General features: G+C 35.7%; 1 protein-coding gene across 2 annotated transcripts; it reads left to right on the top strand.

Moving 5' to 3' along the window:
• Window positions 1-2: 2 nt before the first annotated feature.
• CMC2 (C-X9-C motif containing 2) lies at window positions 3-18,482 on the top strand. 2 transcript variants are annotated; one of them, XM_013941170.2, is made up of 4 exons: window positions 3-20; window positions 7,120-7,255; window positions 11,228-11,299; window positions 13,829-18,482. In XM_013941170.2, the coding sequence occupies exons 2-4, from the start codon at window positions 7,175-7,177 to the stop codon at window positions 13,913-13,915; spliced, it is 240 nt and encodes a 79-aa protein (XP_013796624.1). In that variant the 5' UTR covers window positions 3-20; window positions 7,120-7,174; the 3' UTR covers window positions 13,916-18,482. The 2 variants fall into 2 exon arrangements, with proteins under 2 accessions (XP_013796624.1, XP_013796623.1); XM_013941169.2 differs by lacking the exon at window positions 3-20 and adding an exon at window positions 6,434-6,589.
• The last annotated feature ends 398 nt before the right edge of the window (window positions 18,483-18,880 follow it).

The raw sequence follows: 18,880 nt of genomic DNA on the forward strand, positions 1-18,880 counted from the left end.
TCCGTATGAAGTTACTTGAGGTTCGAGCTGGTGCCAAGCTGACTTTGCTCAGTAGGACCTTCATTGCGTGCTCTAATAATGATTAAACCAGGCTCCTGGGAGGGCTGAGAAACTGCAGACTGGAAACAACCAGCGGGAGTTAGTTCAGGGGGCTCTTCTCCTGCCGTAAGCCGCTGATAATGCCGCAGGTGCAGCAGCTCCCTGGGCTGCGCTGACAGCGTTTGCTTTCCTCTGAGTCCTTCGCCCCTGCCTGGGGGGCTTCCAGCTGCTGAAGGGGTGAGGCCTTGCCTCTTCCGACTGGGAGCGGGATCCTCTCGATCCTGCCTTCTCTAAAGGGGGAAAGCACTTCTACAATAGAACAGAAAATACTCATAGCAGTGGTTATATTTTTGTGTTCTTGTTTGCTATGTTGTGAAGTGAATGAAAGAGCAGTAGCAATGAAAGAGCCATAGCCATGAAAGGAAGCCCTGTCTAGTGGCTGCAGTACAACAGCAGCTTGTGAGAAAGGAATTTGGCAGAAGACCCTCAACTTCAGCATGCTTTCCTTTTACAGGGGCTGGGTCTTGTCATTCCTGACTGAAGTTCTTGGCTTCCTATTGAGTTATAATATTAGAATGTTTTTTTGTCAGTACAATCTGCAACAATTGGGTTTATCTAAAAGCTTCTTGAAAACTATGACTAAAAGCTGCTCTTGCAAGAAAACATGTATTTGCACAAGTAGAGCTGTAGTGCCAAGATTGTGTTATAATCAGTCTGTTAACTAAGTTCATCTGTAACTCTCTGCTGTCCTCCCTTTTTTGGAAGGACTGCTGAATTTGGATAGGAGAACATACAGATTTATGCCATGCATACTTTCTAGAAAGTGTGGAATTTACTCTACAGGACAGCTGAGCTGATGATAATCAGTAGGCTTGGTTATACTATGGGGGAAAGCTGTCATGGGTAGCTTTTGAGCATCTTTCTCGGTAGAATAAAAAGTTACTCGTCATAGTAGGAAGACAGGTCTCTTCTGGAGTAGAAAGATATCGCTTCAGTAATCTTTTGTGATAAACGCTGTATTGTGCAGTGTGGCTTGCTGCATATTATAATAAATATTCCATTAGCTGTCCTTTAACTATGCTGACACTCTTGTTTTAGAAATACAGCCTTAATGTAAACAATGACCTTAAATAGTTGCCAATAAAAGAGGTGAAAATGCTCCATTGTGCTTTATTTGATAACTTGTTTTAGTAGGAAATAAAACTGGAAATTACTTGATGTTCAAGTTGGTGTTCAACTTGCGTTATTCAATAGGACAAATACCTTCTTTACGTGCTCTAATAATTATTAAATCAGGTATGTTCTAGCTTTATCAGATATTTACTACTAAGTAAGTGATTAGCATTCGTTTTGCTGTGTTGGCAGAAAGTGGTCATGTAAAAAGACCGTTAAAATCCAGTATGAATCTTATTTTATTAATGAATTTTGATTCCTTGGGTTCAGGGAAAGTAGATGCAATCCATGTAATATAAAGAAGTTCTTAAAGTAGACATAGTCTTCCCCACCACCCTGTGGTTTGTGTTGCCTTGCTGTTTACAAGCCTTTGTAGATACGTATCTAAATTATTCCCCATGCCACCCCCCAAGTAATATTGGAAAGCTAGTGCAGTTTTGAAGGCTAAAATTCAAGAGCTCATGACTAATTTTCATAAGATGTAGCCAAGTTTTGTTTATGAAAGTGAAGGTGTCTGGCTAAATTTCTTAGAAATGTTGGAAAGTTAGGGGTCATCCTCAATCTATGTATCGCAACCCTAAGAATAGCAGCATAGAACGATATTTGAATATCCAGATCTGGAAGACATTAAGCATGCTACTGAAAGCTAAAAACAGGGTCCTTAGTTCAATGTTTCTTAGGCTGTTGAATCAGTGTTAATCCACCAACTTCTCATTTCACTGAATAGCTGATCTGAGTATTCCAATATCATCAAAAAGATATTTATAAATTCTATGTGTATGAAAGATAATGTTAGGAATGCCAAATTTCTGATGAGTTGACATGATACAGGTAACACAAACTGATAGGTCCGGAGCTGAACCTTTCATGATAAAACTGTGTAGTCTTATAGAAATACACCTATGATTTGAATAAGCAAAGAACTGCTTGGTTTATAAGTATTTTCCTCCAAAGTCAAAAGTCAAACATAACAATACTATGTAACTGAGAACTTAGAATCAAAATGTCTGTTGTTACTCAACTTGGACAGTGAAATGAAGTGCAAAAATAAATTTTAGCCATGGTGAGTGATGCATTGGTTTTACAGCAATTTTTTAGGTCTGTTCCTTTTCCCCTGCCCTATGTCTTTGTTTGCGGGGTTACTGCGCCACCTTGTGGACAGTATTTGAGTGTATGTAGCGAATGTTGCAACATTTTGTAATGGAGAAAGTTTTGTGTTTAGGAGCTTAATGCTTAGCAGTGTGGGTGCTTAGCTGCAACTTTCCATTCTCAGTGCTGGTAAATGAGGATTTGCGTTTTATTTTAAGTAGTTATTTTTCTGAGTCATATGTGAATTCATGCTTCTTCCCCCCCCCCCATTGTCTTTAGAAACTTGAAAAATGTAAATGACCTTTGTTTATGTGTGCAACTTTTAAAATGGACAAATCTGCAAAATTTCGTTTAAAAGGTAGTCTTCTAACATGTTTTCATGAAATGTGGAAAAAGTGTGGAAAACAGTTTTCTGGATTTAAACATTTTCTTTCATTGCCTTCCACCAAACGTGGAAATATTAAGCATTAAGTTAAACAGTGAGAATAAAAAAGCAAGCTAATCTAATTTTCCTTCTGCATCGGGGAGCTTGTTGGTTCTGATTTATGGGAGATTCTGGAAAGAGAAGAAAGGAACTTTCCTGGATTCCTGATATGCTGATTTTGTGCTTCATTCAGGAAAGAAGTGGGGATGCCTTAAAACCTGGCTTTCTCCACACCTCTAGGTCCTTTTGCTCTTTTTTTCTCATAAGGAGTCCAGGAGAAGAAACCATTGAGAGGGACTGATTCATCTTGGATTGTGGTGTCCTGCTCCTCAGGCAACAGGACTGTGGAAGTCTATGAAGTGCGTGTTCTTGGCCTGCTCTTTGGGGACAGCCTTTTGATTTCTGTCTGCTTATTAGATATCTGCAATTTTATTGCAAACGTCTTTAGTACTTGTAGGTTCCTTTTGCACATTAGTGTTAAATATTTAATTTATTGAACATATATATAGATAGGCTTTTAGATTAAGGATGTGTATCCATTCTTGATAACTTGTATGTTGATTTCTGCTGGGAAATCTTTAGCAGCTCAATATATTTAACATTCAGAAATGCTTGTACAAGCCTAGAGATTATTTTCTAAGTAATTATTTTTCTAAACAAAAATATTAGCATTGGAAATTAAGTATAATTTTCTGAGATTTTCTAAGTTTAGGCTTTTGCTTTCTTTAAAAAGTGTTTTATGTTGGAAACCTTAAAACTAAAACATCCCTTATTTTCCTTGCTTTATCTAAACTACACAGAAAATGATATTTGAGTCAGGTTATTTTTGATTCTTCTTTCCATGAACGATAGCATAAATTTAGAAACTGGTTGAGAAAGTTGAGAGAGAAATAATCTTTATCTATGTCTTCTAACTTCAGAGGCTTGTTCACAGAAATCTGCAGTAATTTTTTAATTCTTTTGGCATTTTGACCAAAAGTGTTATGTTATGCAATTCTTAATAAGGAAGAAAAAATGTGCAGAATTCTGAACCTTGTGTAAAACATGTTAAAGGGCAGATGATGTGTGCGCCACATAGTGAAATATATTAGTGCCTTTACATGAAGAGTTCATCTAAATAATTCTCTCCCCAGAATCATTTTTGATCTTAATAATGTTTGCCTAGCATTTTACAATCATTTTTTCTCCTAAAGCAATTGCTGTTTTCATAATATTATTTTTATACTTTACTGTTAATATTTCTTCTAGAGCAATTCCTTGTTTACCCTGACATTTTTTATCCAGCATTTCCGTTAATAGTTTTCTCAGAGCAATTTATATTGCCTTTTCCCAACCATTTGCTGCTATTTTTTATTTTTTTAGTATTTCTTCATACTTAGCATCCTTACTATCTATATAATATTCTGTTCATGTGGACTTAAATTCTAGTAAGATGGTAATTTGCTATCTTTATTTTAGATTAGAGCATTACTAAGAGGAAACTGAGGAAGCCATTAACTCATCCTCTCATTTCATACATATTTTTGCTACTCTTGAAACTCCTCTCATCTGTCAGAGTATTTTTGAACACAGCCTCTTTTCTTGTCATCCTGTCTTCTGCCATTCCTCTCCAGCATAAATATTTTAGCCTTCTCTGATCATTTATAGATCAGTCTAATCTGACACTCCTAAACATTGATATTTAGCACTGATAACACCTTTCAGTTATGAACCTCAAAAGTACTTAAAGGCCCCTACCAAGCCTTCCATGACCAGTGTAAGATATTTGATTATTTTAAGCCGTTGTAGCCTACCTGAACTGAGTACACTTATGTACGTTTTTTGCCCATATCTGGTGATTGAACTTTAAAGATTTTAATATCCAATGTTATTTGAAAAAAATCTTTGAGAGTACTGACCTATGAAGTGGTGTGGCAGTTAGGACCTCCCATTTGTAGTATTTATCTGCAAGAGGTACCACTGGAGAATGCATTCGAGTAAGATGTCATTAGAAGGCTTTCAATTGGTGAAATATACTCTGTCACCTCTGTTTGTGGCATTGATAGCTTTTATCCGCTTTATCTGAGAATTTTGTGAACAGCAGTGATTACTATTCTTAGTTTAGAAAGAATGACCCTTTCCCTGAAATACTCCCTCTGACTTCTTGGTGCCTGGTGATGCGCACACTACTTATTTCACTGGGGCATTAGTCTTGCTCTTTTACAAGGCAACCAGCCTAGATCACAGTTTTGGGAAGAGATGTCAGAGACTGAATGATGAAGCAATTTGATAATCAGCTTGGGTTTGCATGTGTTAAAGCAATGCAGTCATTGAGCAGGTCACCCGCTCAAGGAAATGCTAACTCAGGTACTATCCAGCATATCTACTGATAAATTTAAAACATATTGACTTAGTGTGGCATGCAGTCAAAAGCTGGTGGCAATAGCACAGCATGGTTTTTAATCCCTTTACTGTTACAGTCATGCTCCTGCTGTCATATTGCTAAAGGTTCACTTGTTAATTTGTTGAATAGACTGCTTAAGCAACTTGTATGGCTTCCAGGTTCTTCTGTGCTAAGGTACAGTGTAATGTCAGACTTCCAGATAGTACAGAGGAGGTTTTTGAAAGGACATATTAGAAGTGTTTGTAGCAATATGTGGACTGTATTCCCATGGGTCTCCAGAGGCTTTTAAATCTGTTTGGAATCTTAAAATTTTGTTTGACTGTGGGAATGTAACTCTTGTTAAGTTGAACACACGATGGGAAATATTGGGTAAATTAGTACAGATGCTTCCTCAAGCAAACATATTACTTAAGTTTTCCAGGAACAGTAGTGTGGTTTATAGCTATCAGCACTGCAGTTGACTATTGGGATTTTACAAATGTAAAATCTACCTGCTGACTGATAGTATTTAGAATGCCTGTTTAGAATGGAGTGTTAAAACTGTGATGGCTACTTAGCACAAGGTATAGTGGTATTTCCTTTATGTAAGGGTATAGTGGTATTTCCTTTATGTATTGCAGCTAGAAAGGTGATCTCTGAGAGGAGGGGAATGATAAAATACTGCATAAACAAACAAACAAACAAAGGCAACTCTTTAATTCAGTGGCAGTGTGGTTAATATAAGTAAAATTTTGTCAAGATGAGCCCATTTGTCCTTGTATGAACCAGATTTTTCTTTCTCCCTCCCTGGTACAGAGTGATCTTCCGCAACAAATAGGTCATCTTATTTAAGCTATTATTATATGATGCTTTCATCCTTTCCAACAAAAGATCTTGGAAAATTGCTTCTGGGCTTTTTTATTTTTTTTAATGGGAAGTAATATAAAAATTTGTTTCTAGAATGGGGTTTGCTTCTGCCCCACAGAACTCTGCAGTAATGGACTTGGGGGCCCTGACTGGCATCAAGTAAAACTTGAGTTAGCAGTGCACCCTTGCTGCAATAAAGGCTAACAGCGTACTGGGCTGCAGTAGTAGAAGTGTAGCTAGCAGGTCAAGGGAAGTTGTTATTTCTGCCTTGGCACTCCTGAGGCCACATCTGAAACTTCTTGTTCAGCTTTGGGCCCCACAGTCCAAGAGAGCTCTAAGAAAAACTGGAGTCCAGCAGAGGGCAACTAAGATGGTCAGAGTTAGGAACAGATGGCACGTGGGGAGAGGTTAAGGGAGCTAGGCCTGTTTAGCATTGTAAAGAGAAGGCTGAAGAGAAACCTAGATGTTGTGTTTCACTACCTAAGGGTGTGGCGGTGTCATACAGAAGGTGCTTTTCAGCTGAGCTGAAATGAAGGATCCAGATGCTCCTCAGAGAAGCCTAATGAAAGGGTGAGAGGCAACGATGCGAAGTGGCAAGAAGGGAAGTTCTAACTAGGCTTAAAGAAGAGAAAAAAGTAATTACCATTAGAGTGAATAAGTACTGTTTTTTAAAGCGTCATCAATGTTTTGCATCAGAATTCTTAAAAACATGTAGATAACAATTAAAAAAGATGCTAGCTCTGAGTGCTGCAATGAAATATTGTAGCTTCCTCATGTGCTTCCTGTTCTGTATCCATCTGTGTGTAAGGTGGAAAGAAAACTACTTATTCTTAGCTTTTTCTAAGTTAGAAACAAGCAAACTGAAGTGAGAAGATGAAAAGATAATCTGCAGTTCAAGAAAGATTCATGCTATTAGGCAGTTCCTGAAAATGAAATGTATGCTTATGTCCATGATCCAGCAAAGGATATAAACTTAACTTTAAACTTATGGGCTGCATAGATAAAGAAGAGGCATATGCTAGTTTTAATTACTTTAACTGGGTAATGTAAATTATACATATTACGTTTCATTTTGATTTAAAATATTTTTATTAAAATTACAATGTGCGATAAGTGGTGTAAACTTGAAGTTTTTAATTATGCTTTCATATTTTAACACTGGCAGGTGGAAGTTTTCTCAGATTTTTGTCCTTGAGCTACTTAATTATCCCTAACTAAAGATGCATCCAGACTTGTCTCCTCATCTGCACACTGAAGAATGTAACCTAGTTATCAGTCTGCTCAAGAAGTGTCACAAAGAGGTAAGGAATTCTGAGCAGAGAAAAGAGTGGTTGGGTTGGGGAAGTGAGTGTCAGATAAATTAGTGGGAATATTATATGATCAGAGAGGGAAATATCTCCTTCAGGCAGTACAGCCATGAAATATAACTAGTACATTCTCACTGAAGAGATATCTGACAACTCTGTAAAACCGTGCCCGTGATTTCATTAGGAACAAAAACATGACCTAAGATCTCCTGTGCTAAAGCTTGACAAATATGGACCTATTCCTAAAGTTGAAGTAACTTCTGCACCTTTTAGTACTGTGTGCCTCTCAAAAAAACCTAGTAATAAAAGCAGAATTATTTGACTTGCATATTCTTAATAGACATCTACAAAAGGATGTAAAATACTGTATTGTCTTCAGGCATCTCAAGGTTCTTCATTACTTCGAGTAGATAGAAATTTAATCTCACTCATTTAAAAGCCTGTTATTAATTCACTCTGTAGTAAACTTCTCGATTTAGAAAGATCAGCCTTTGCAGTGAAAGCTATCTGCAGCATTGTTACACTATTAATAAATTTCCCAGTCCTTTGAGTTATTCTAAATAGATGTTCTGTACAGATATATTTCTGTATCAGTGCATAAAAAGTCAATTCAGTTTTTTGTCTCAGTGAAAACTATGAGTGCATTTATTTGAATGCTGAATATTAATGAGAAAGCAATGGTTTACTGTCACATGCAATCCGAAGTATTTTCACCTCTCTGTTCAGATATGATATTTATACTTTTTTCATAATTTATTGTCTTAGAATTTATTTATAAATGTATCTATTAGCTTTACTGTTTTGTGCAGAATTCTGAGCTTTTTTCTTCCAAAAGCTGTTACAGACAGAGAAATAAGGCTGACAATAGAGGAAATACAAGTGAAGGTGTTTTGCGGCATAGAGGGAGGGATAACAAAAATTTTGCAGATCTGTTTTTAAAAGTAGCTAAACTAACATATAGAAAACTTTTACAGTAATGTGCTTTCTTATGATTTCTGAATCACAACAAGGTATGGAGAGGAGTTTGAATGCTAAAATTCACTTGCAGTTCTGTAATGAGTGTACTGTACTGGGTTTGTTCAACAAAAGTTAATTGTTTTTGTTGACACTTTTATTGCAATATCTTGAAATTTAAGCACACTAAAGTCTGTCACATGGTACTTCTCTTACCATTGCCTTGCAACTGTCTCATACAGAGTTCTTACGTAGAATACCCCCAAACTTTAAAATTAAAAGGTCTATTAAGTGTTATGTTTTTCTTCTGAGTTCTAAAATCTTAATCTGCCTAAAGAATGTTTTAGGTCATTTGAGAGATTGGAGAGACTTTTTTTTTTTTAGCTGAAGTTTTCTGAAACAAATTTAATATTGTGAGACTGTTCAGTAGTTAGAATTAAGCTAGAAGACTCTCCTTGTACATTAACTACTATGGTATCAAAAGGATTGCCAAATAAAATGACTCGCTAACAGTTAGGAGGAAAATAAAACTTGTATAGATGATATAGAATTAAAACGTTGTTGTGAATTTTTCATAATTTTGAAAATAAAGCCAATCAGGACAGAAAATATACTCCTTTCAGATTAGCCCTGCATTTTGGTATATAGATGGACTTTGAATTTCTTGGCAGCAGGGATTCAAGGGAATCTATTGTTGCTGCTACTAGTCCCTTACTTAAGTCAAACTGGTAATAAAGTCGTGCAAAGGATTTTGTTTTCTTGGTTTGGTTTGAAGTTGGTCTCTCTGGATGATGATAAACTTTTTTTCAGTCTAGTACTCAACTATGAGAGGATATTTGAGCTAACAGTCTCAGAAAAAACACGGTAAAGATTGCTTCTTTCTGACTGGGTGTGAAAGAAGCTTTACTTTTTCACTTAGAAATGAAGGGAAATGTATTGAAGTACTGTTTTGAAATTAAAGTCGCTATCAGTGGCTACCTACTGTTTTGTCAAAATGCCAGCCTCTACATATAACTTAAATTATTATTCCTGAGGGATTAAAAGCATTATCTTGAATCAGATGTCCTGTGTGTGCCTTTTCACAAAAGTCAGTTTAATTCACTTTATTCCTAATCTAGAACTTGCCCATTATATGAAGTCTTGCATCTATGGGAAGAGGTTATTGGGATTCCAATATTGGGATATTTGCTATTTGATGTCATTATTTTGATTATTATTTTTTTCAATAACAGCTCCACTCTTGTGGTGTTTAAGACTGCATGTATTTCAGTTGTCATGTAAGTGCCTTTAAAAAAAAGGCTTGTTTTTACATGTGACAGCTGAATGAAATACATAAAGGATTACAGTCTTATCACAGTAATAGGAGTGAGATGTATTTTTGAAAAACTGATTTCTTTTTCTTTCTCCTCATAATCTGATCTGAAAAGAGTTGACAACTTAGGAGTCTGGCTAAATAAACACAGATTCAATTCATTGTATACACTAGAAAGAGTGGAGTTAGCTTGAAATGTGAGTGCTCACCTTGAAATTTATCATGCTAATATGGGAATAGAATAAAAATTATATCTGTATTAGCTAAAATTAAAATGCTTTAAAAGCAAGATCAGCTTGCAGTAAAGTGACCATTTATTACATGCAACTGTATCAGAGTGTCATCTGATGCCCTCTGTAAAGCAGAGAGGTATAAACAAGCTAATTATAGCACTGCTGTAGTTAAGTGTCTCTCATCTTTATTAACCTACTGCTATTTCTAGTCATAAATGTTCTATTGGCTGAAATCTATCTTGTCCACTATTCGAATTTTTAATAGTGTCCACTGTATTATTTGTATTAATCCATTTATCTGCTCATCAGCTACAGAACTACATGTAGGTTTCCCCCAGAAATAAGAAAGCAACTTCGTTCTCATCTGTTTTGTACTCCATGTTCTCTTCTTTCATTAATTCCTTCTTGAAGAATTGGTCAAATTGACTCTGTTCACTGTATAGCTGTAAATATCTATTTAAAAGCTCCAGTCTGTCAGGTCTTCTGAATTGTTTGGATACTCTGCTACCAGACTGTGCTGCCAGATTGTATGGCATGTTAGCAGGTATCACTCTGAAAAATTGGTCCTGTTAGGAGGAGAACCACTTCTGACAGTCCTTTGGTGGCTGATAATATGAAATCACTTCAGGAAATCCTGGCTAAGAGGACACTTTTTTATGGTGAATATGATTAGGTTATTTGGGTGAGGCCTATATAGACTTAGAACGATGCCTGAAGTTTTTCAGAAACTTGGTAACATTCAAGTACACATAAAGCCCCCAGTTGAGCTGTGCCATAATCATGGTAAACATATCTTATTTATTAACCTCAGGATTTGAGAAACTAGAAAAGTCTTTGGTTATACTCAAAGAAACTTAACCCTCCTATTTTTGGACAGTTTCTAACATTTCAGTGACCTAGGTCTAGTGGCTGCATCTTTTGGACCGGCAGCATGTTCTTCACGGTGTTGGCATGATGAAACTGTAGCACGGAGTCCTTTGCCTCTCTTCATTTCATGAAGAAGTACTGAAAACTATCCCGTCTCTAAGGCAGAAAGGGCATTGCCTGCTGTGGGATCCTGCTACATCTTTCTAAATCAGGAACTGGAGTTCAGAACACAATTTTTTGCACATTATTCAGGTTAGTGTCAGTGGAAGTTGTAAGACTGATTCCTAGATGAATAAAATCTATGTTCTACATTTAGATTTCATTGCTTCAGTCTGTGCATCTTATTTCAGTCTGATTATACAACATGGTGAGTACCTTCAACTTTCAACAAGGCAAGGGTAGCTCAAATGAGGTTTGGGAGTAGTTTTGACTTGGAGCTATTCAGTAAGAAAGTTACGAAGTGTTATTCTTTTCACAGAAAGAAAAGGAAAAGAAGACCAGGATATATTGCAAAATGCAAATATCTTCTAAGAAATTTAGAGCTTCAGAGGAAGTAACTTTTGAATTGTTAAATTTGTTTTTCTCTCCCTAACTTATTAGCACAACATTTTGAAATTTTTTGGCCATTGCAATGACATTGACCGTGAGATGCGGAAGTGCTTAAAGAAAGAGGTAAGATGCGCATTTTAATGAGTTAATGCTTAATTTAAAAAGTCCTTAGGATGACTGTAGAGTTGTTGTTTTTTACGAAGTACAGTGCAAATCAATAAATAGGCCTTAAAATGTAAGCACATTCTGGAGTGGGCATGTGAGACCCAATTTACATTTCTTGTGATAAATTTATCAGTTGTCAAGTAAAATTATATGAACAAGGCCTGAAATTGTGTTGAGACCAATATGAGCAAGGAACATGGATCTCTCCCTTTGCTTCCACTGTTGGCAAGATCTGGCACTGAAAGTTGCAAGTGAGATTACAAAGGATGCTTTCTATGAAGATATAAGATATGAAGATATAAGTGTCTGTGCTGATGTGATTTCAAAGGATTTAGCAAATTTAGTTTCTTGCTGTTTTTATAATTTCAAGATTCTCTTGTCAAATTAAAAGTCTTGAAATAATTGCTGAATACAATTTAGAATATTTATTTCCTGCACAAAACTCTTAAATAATGATTGGTTTTTGTATCGCATGAAACCAGGTGGAAGTTTTTGGTATGTTCCTTACAAATAGTGCAGTTCAGATTTGTATCTAGTTTGAACTAATGGTGTGAGCCATTTCTGGAGATACAGAAAATAGGCAAATACACATTTTAACAAAATAAAAATACTGCAAATAGAAACTGATGTTCCACAGGTTACTTCTGTTTTTTCTTTTTCTTTAAAAAGCAAATTATCTTGGTATTCTTTAATAGCAGTATCTGCACCATAGAGAAGATAAAGCAGTAATGGTCAATTTTGCACAAGTAATACTTATTAGCAAACTCAGTAACACTGTTTTCCGTGAAATTATTTGATGAGCTGCTGAATTAGGCCCTAAACAAATCCTCTGAAAATAATGTTGCTGCTTAGGACCTACTTATTGCAGTACTACATCTGCAGATACAAAGAAAAGGGAAAGCTCTAGGATTTTAAATAGATTAGTTAGCTAATGGACAAATTTTAAAAGGGTATCAACTTATCTTTACATTTTTCATGAATGCATGATGGAACACACAAAATAAATGAACTTTTCACACACCTTTTAACTTACTAATTTTGACATAAATTTTACAATCTTGTCTGGAAGGGAAGACTTCAAATGCATGATAACCAGAATAATTTAGTCCCCCTCTCTTCCCTTCCTTGTCCCTGTCAATCTATGGGAATTAATTTCATTTGCTTTGTGTCAAATACTATTTTTTTCCTAATGCATAAAAACTGTAACACAGATTTGGAAAATAATGAAGTTTCGTTCCATGTAATGCTATTTTTCTTTCTTCCACTGAAGCCTTTATATTAATAAGACTTCACGAAGACTGTCTGCCTTCTTATAATATGACTATGTAGATATGTTATTGTTATGAGGTCCCTGCAAGGCTGTTCACAAGTATGCAATAGGTACAGGTGTAACTTTTTAAAGATCTGGTGTTCTCATTTTACATAAATATGGATAAATTAGTGAAAAAATAAGTATTGTCAGTGTAGCATGGATAAAAGTTAAGCATTCTGTAAATGTGGAGTAATGTTTCAGGCCATTATTTCAGTTATATGCCAATCAGTACAATGAGTGAAAAACTGCAAATGTTTACCAAAATCAGTCTATTTAGTACTTTTTACATTATATAGAGATTTGAATATTTGAAGGTTATTTTGTTTTTTCTTCTTAATACCTATTTTAAAAAATGAACAAATATATGCTCTAATTTAAGGCCAAGAATAACTTGCTTCTCATGAAATATATAGCTAATCATGCATTGATTTGAATTTTTTCTTAAGCCATGAAGAAGATTTCCCTTTTGGCTCCAATGAAAGACAGTTAAGATTTTTAGTACTGCAGGAGCATGCTTGAAAGTATGTGCCTATGCATGTATCTAAAATGTGAAGGTTTCCATGATTTCCTGTCATACTGAAGTCCTAGCTCTGTTACGTGTTTTTTCTACCATAAAAAAATACCCTCATTCAATCCAAATTTGCTTTTGTTCTTTTCATCTTGGTATACTACTGTTATCAGTATATATAATTAATAACCAGGATCAAAAATAGACCGAGTGTAGGATGACAAATTCATGTTTCAGAAAGCAGAGACATTTATATCAGTGCTTCTTTAAAAGGAAAAAAGCCTAACCAGTGGTCTAGAATAGCACTTATGTAACTTTTTTTCTGGTTCTAGTACATGTGTGTGTGTGAATAAAGTATAGCTGTCATACATAAGATAGCTGTGTAATTAAGTTTCTCCATAAGATTAACTGAATATTTTTTTTTTTTTAGAATTTTTTAATACTCTTTAGTTTAATAACATCAAACTTAGAAACAGGTATTTTAATCAAATGTTAATTCAAAGTAAAAATGAATCAATATATTGATATTAATAAGAACTGCATTTCTAATGCATCAGTCAGTGATATTGTTTCTGTTCCTGAGTAATAAACCCTCTCTACACTTTTAAATTTGACTTATCTGTTTAATGACATAGCTGATCTATTAATTTCCTTATCTGTCTTCCAGTATGAAGAAAACAGGGCCAGGAACAAGGCAAATACTGCAGAGATGCGACGGAGGCTAATTAATGCTCAGAAAAGCTCTGAGAAGTGAGCTGTACTGTAGCTGGGCACTGCATAGGGACACTTGGTTGAAGGCTGACAATGTTACTTTCAGATCACCATTGTTGGACCTGTGGTTTGTGAAGTTATGGCAAAATAAACGCACCTAAAACATACTCATTCCCAGAAAGGTGAACTAAATGTGGGGGGCAAAAAAAAAAAATTACTCACAACTTAATTTTTGACTTCTAAAAGAAAATTATTGTGGCAACTCTTTTTTCTGGCATAGTTTTGTTATGACTGTTAAGTAATGCTGAATCAATGTGTGTGGAGTATCATGTATTCAAGACTGTTATATTCCCTACTTTGTGTTGAGCTGCATTTGTTTCTTCATGTTTAGCAGTTTCTCTTTCATGTCTTGTGTTTTTTTTCCTTGCAAAACATTGAATGACTCTTCCTTCCCTCTTTGTAGTGTTGTGATAACACCGCCTAAATGAATTATCAAAAATTTTTTAAACAGAAGTGGCCTGAAATTGGAAAGTGCCTACACAGCAATAAATGGAGTTCTAGTACTTTTATTTGAGCCCAAAGGATGAAATGGCAGTCTTGCATTGGAAAGATTAAAAATCTTCTGTGCCAACCATAAGTACAGCCTAGACTGTTGTAAAATGATTTGTTCATTATACCCAAAGCACGTCACTTTAGAAATTCAGAATGGAACTTTTTCAGGGATTTACAAAGCATTGCCTTGATTTACGTCAAGTAGAATCAAAGTGTGCTGAATGATATTGAAGAAGAGTGCTGCCAAAAATATAAGTTCAATTGTTCTTCCACATAATCTAGTACAAAGATGAAGTCAATTTACAACCATTGCTGTTGAAAAACAACTTATGTTAAAGTGAAAGGAAGGATAACTTACCCTTTAGTTAGATGAGTCAACCAGTATTGTGCTAACCAAGCTGCCTTGCTAGCCTGCAGATGTTCACTCGCTATCAAACTGCAGAAAGTCCTGAACAGTCTATGAATGCAGCAGAACCGACAATGGAACACTGCTGGTTTATGCCGTAATGGAGCTGCTTCTCTGAGCGTCTAATGGATTCACCTTATGCATTGAAATGACTTCTCTATTTTGCCTAGCAACAAAAGACTATTTAAAATAAAATCTGTTTTATTGAGCCAGTTGTACTAAATGTCATCTTCAAACTTTTTGAGGAAAGGATGCCCTATTCGACAGCAAATTCTACAGTTGTAAGAAGCTGGTACTCAGTCTTCAAATTAATTCATGCACCTATTTTTGGAACAAAGTGATATTTTGTGATCTATTTTGAAGAGATTATCTGGATAGAAGAATAATTTTACTTATTTTTCAATACTTGAGTTGACCTAGTTAAGTTTGTGAAGCTTGACCGCAAAGGTTTTTCATGTAAAAAGTGAAAGTGTGAGTTCCAAGAAAAACTGAAACAACCACTGCTTGTTTTGACATGTTCTCTGATTTCTCAGAATAAGTAAATGATACATCATTTGAATTAAATACTTGAGTGGTTGGAAATTATGCAGTCTTTTTATTGGTACTCTTTGGAATAAGTTCAAAGAGTACTTTTTAGTAAAAAATCCCAAATCGGGAACTCTGCATCCTTGAGCCTTCTTCCATTTGTGGTGATAAGTAAAATCTACTTGTGAAGTAAAATCTACTTAAGGCAAACTCTTAAATAGGATTTGGTGTCATTTGTAATCTTAAATTAAAAAAAAAAAGAGAATTGTCCTAGAGATTAGCTTGAGAAGCTGATACCTTAGTGCAGAAGCACTAGAGCTGTTCTTTTTCATCAGCTTCCATGAGTCTGGATCTTTCACTGAAATGGTAACAAGGAAAGAACCCAAGAACTATTCAACATAGCTTATTAGTCAGAATCATATTTCCAAAGATCAATTTATTTAACAAGTGAAAGCCCAAGTGTCATGCACAATTTATATTGATACTTTGAACTACATTTAACCATACATCTATTTTACAAAACTTGTTTACCTAGGGAAAGTATGATCACATTGATCCCTCTTTCTCTTTGCTAATTGCTCACTAGTAGTGTGATAGCAGATAGCCCACTGATTTCTCCGTTTTGTTCCCCCTTTTTTGAGAAAGGTTATGTTGCTAATTTGATCTTAAAGCTGAGAAAGGCTGGTGTAATAAGTTTATCTGACAGAAAAAAAGGTTAAGGGTGAAACATTAAATGAGTTTGTTGTTACATGCCTCTTAAAGTGAGCTGAGTGGTGACTATGGGACATGGTGGGTGAAATAAACCATAGACTTTGGAACCAGTTTATCTTAATGTCATTTGTGTACAGAAGCATTTTCTCCTCCTTGTTCTTTCTGAAAGAGTAAGTTTGAGAGAGAAGAAAACAAATTTGATGGAACTTTCTGTTGCATCATGCATGAGAAGCTTTTAGGCTCTTCATGTGGAAAAGTGAAGGGAGGAAATATCACTAGAAAGGGAAAATAGCAGCTGTAATACAGACCTGGCCATAGCTATGAGGTTTTCCACATTCATGTACAACACAAGTCTATAGGATCCAAGGGCAGGAGAACAGAGGGCGGGAATGATAATTCTACCCAGCAAAATCCCTTGAACATTACTAGAAACAGCTGGTGACACTGCTATCAGCAGTGTAACTCTTTACTTCCCTATTTCTGACACTTACTTCCCACTCCTTCAGAAATGGAGCTAGTGTGAAGTCATTAAAAAAAGAGGATATTAGTAATGCGATAAGGGAGTTTTAGAGTGGGCTAATTTGTTGTAGTATCTGTTTTCCTCAAACTACGTGAACTTCAGTGCTTTATTAAAACAGGATTTGAAATCCACTGACATTTTTAGTGTACTCTCTCTTCCCAGGAAATCCAGTACTGACGTCTTGTTTTTCTTTCAGTAGGAGGAAAGATACTCTGCTGAGCAGCAACAGCATAATGTACATACCGCAGGGCTAGCTTTTGCTCTGGTGCTAATCTCTGCCTGCAAAGTCACTGTATTGGTGCTCTGTTCTACTAGGAATAGTTTGAAACAGTTGTCTGTCAGGGAAATTAATGTGAGATATATTCCAGTGAGTGCTGTGTAGCTAGCTTGCAATAAATTAACTCCGGACACTCTTAATCTGCAGTGAGTGCCCTGGCGCTGCGTGGCTTGCTTCGCTTATGAGCATAGTCCCAGAGCAGCAGCTATTGCAGGTGCTTGGGGCTTGTGGGCTCCACACTGATGGAGAGAGAAGAATTCAGCACATCACAGTCTAGTCTTTATCCAAGTTAACTTTCTTTGAACAGCTATAATGCTGGCTTTTGCATACTTTTTACACCATTTTACATCTGATCTCATTTACGGCTTGCATTTCTTACCTAGTTTTTGGATTTTTAGGTTTTTGCATTGAGGGGCCAAAATGTAGCACTATCTGAGTGTGAATGTATCATGGATATACTGTTTGTCTTTTCCCTGTTTCATTCTTGTTAATAGCACACTCAAGTAATTATGGAACGGCCATTTGTTGCAGATGGGTAGCAGGGAGTGAAGACTACGTGTAGTCCCTAGATCTGGTAGCAAAACTTAGATTCACTTGAACTGACCATTGTGCACTTCAGGTAAGGACTGTAATCCTGTGGGTGTTACACCTATATGCTTTTTCCCATCTGATTCTCAAATGATATATTGGCTATTCAAACAGTTGGGGTAATTGTACACAAACACAATGATGAGTTGATAGTGATTTTTGTAGGCATCTATAACTTTCTGAAAATCAGGCTGTGCTCAAAAAAAAAAAAGAAATGTAGTCTAGGTTGATACACACCACAGGAGGGATTAATATGGATAACTATTACTAAAGTATGCAGCTGAAAAGTTAGAAATTATGCATACTGTAATTGTGAATCATTGCAATGAATATTTTTGATGTGCTGTATACTTTGCTAAAGCTTTATACCACATGAATAAAGTGGCATTTCTTAATGTTGTTGCCAGTGTTTCAAAAGAATACGTGATGGCTAATATTACACGTATCAGATATAAATGAAAACAAATTTCTGTGGAATACCTAAAATGATGTGAACAGCATGAAAAAATAGGATATCAGAATCAGTTTAATTAAAAAATAATTATTAATACGTGTGCTTAAGCAAAGGGGATTCTCTACCTGGACAATGTAATGAATTTTAGGGCTGTAGACTTAAGTTACACATTCAATTTTATTAATATTCGCTAAAGTAAAAAAATCATAGCAAATCTTTGTGGTCCCATTAGAATTGTTGGTTATTTTATGGAGACTTTCACTTGTAATTTGCTAATTTTAACCCTACTCTGCATAATAGGAGTAAGAGGTATCTGATGAGGTTAATAGTCCATCCTCTTCCATAGGGGTGCTTACATCACTGCGGTTAAGAGGTATTTGGTATACTCTGTAGGGTTTTTTTCTTTCTTTCTATAGTGGTGCTTGCTAATCAGCTGAACCTGCTTTGTAATAAATGAAGGTCTGTTAAGATAAACTTTTAAGTGAGTACTAAATTCACATCAGGTTCCTCAGAACTGTTTAAATTGCTGTGTACCAAAAATATCAGTTGGAAGAAAATACATTTTGGCCTAAAAACTGTTCCTGTGAACTGTCATGCTTTAAAATTATTCTTTTGAACTATTCAATGACATTTTAAAGGCTGGGCACGTTGATATGGAACTATTGCTTTAACTGGTGAGACTTTTTTTTTCTTTTTTTTTAATATAGAGCCCTAGACAAAACAAGCTACCTTCAGAAAGGTAACTGTGCAGAAAGATTTTGGGGGGATTCATTACCTGGAAAGGATCACACTGATAGCTTTGCAGAATGCACCCCCTGTGCAGGACTTAACCATCTAGAATCTGATGACTTGTTTTTGGCTTGGGAAAAACATCAAGTGCTTTAAAGAATGGAGATGTGTGTAACTAAGTTATATTGCAGTCACTAGCAAAGTGCTAATACTGTTAAACACTGCTTTTCCAGGAACCTCGATAAA

This window comes from Apteryx mantelli, chromosome 10 (assembly GCF_036417845.1).
Source record: "Apteryx mantelli isolate bAptMan1 chromosome 10, bAptMan1.hap1, whole genome shotgun sequence".
Taxonomy (NCBI): Eukaryota; Metazoa; Chordata; class Aves; order Apterygiformes; family Apterygidae; genus Apteryx; species Apteryx mantelli.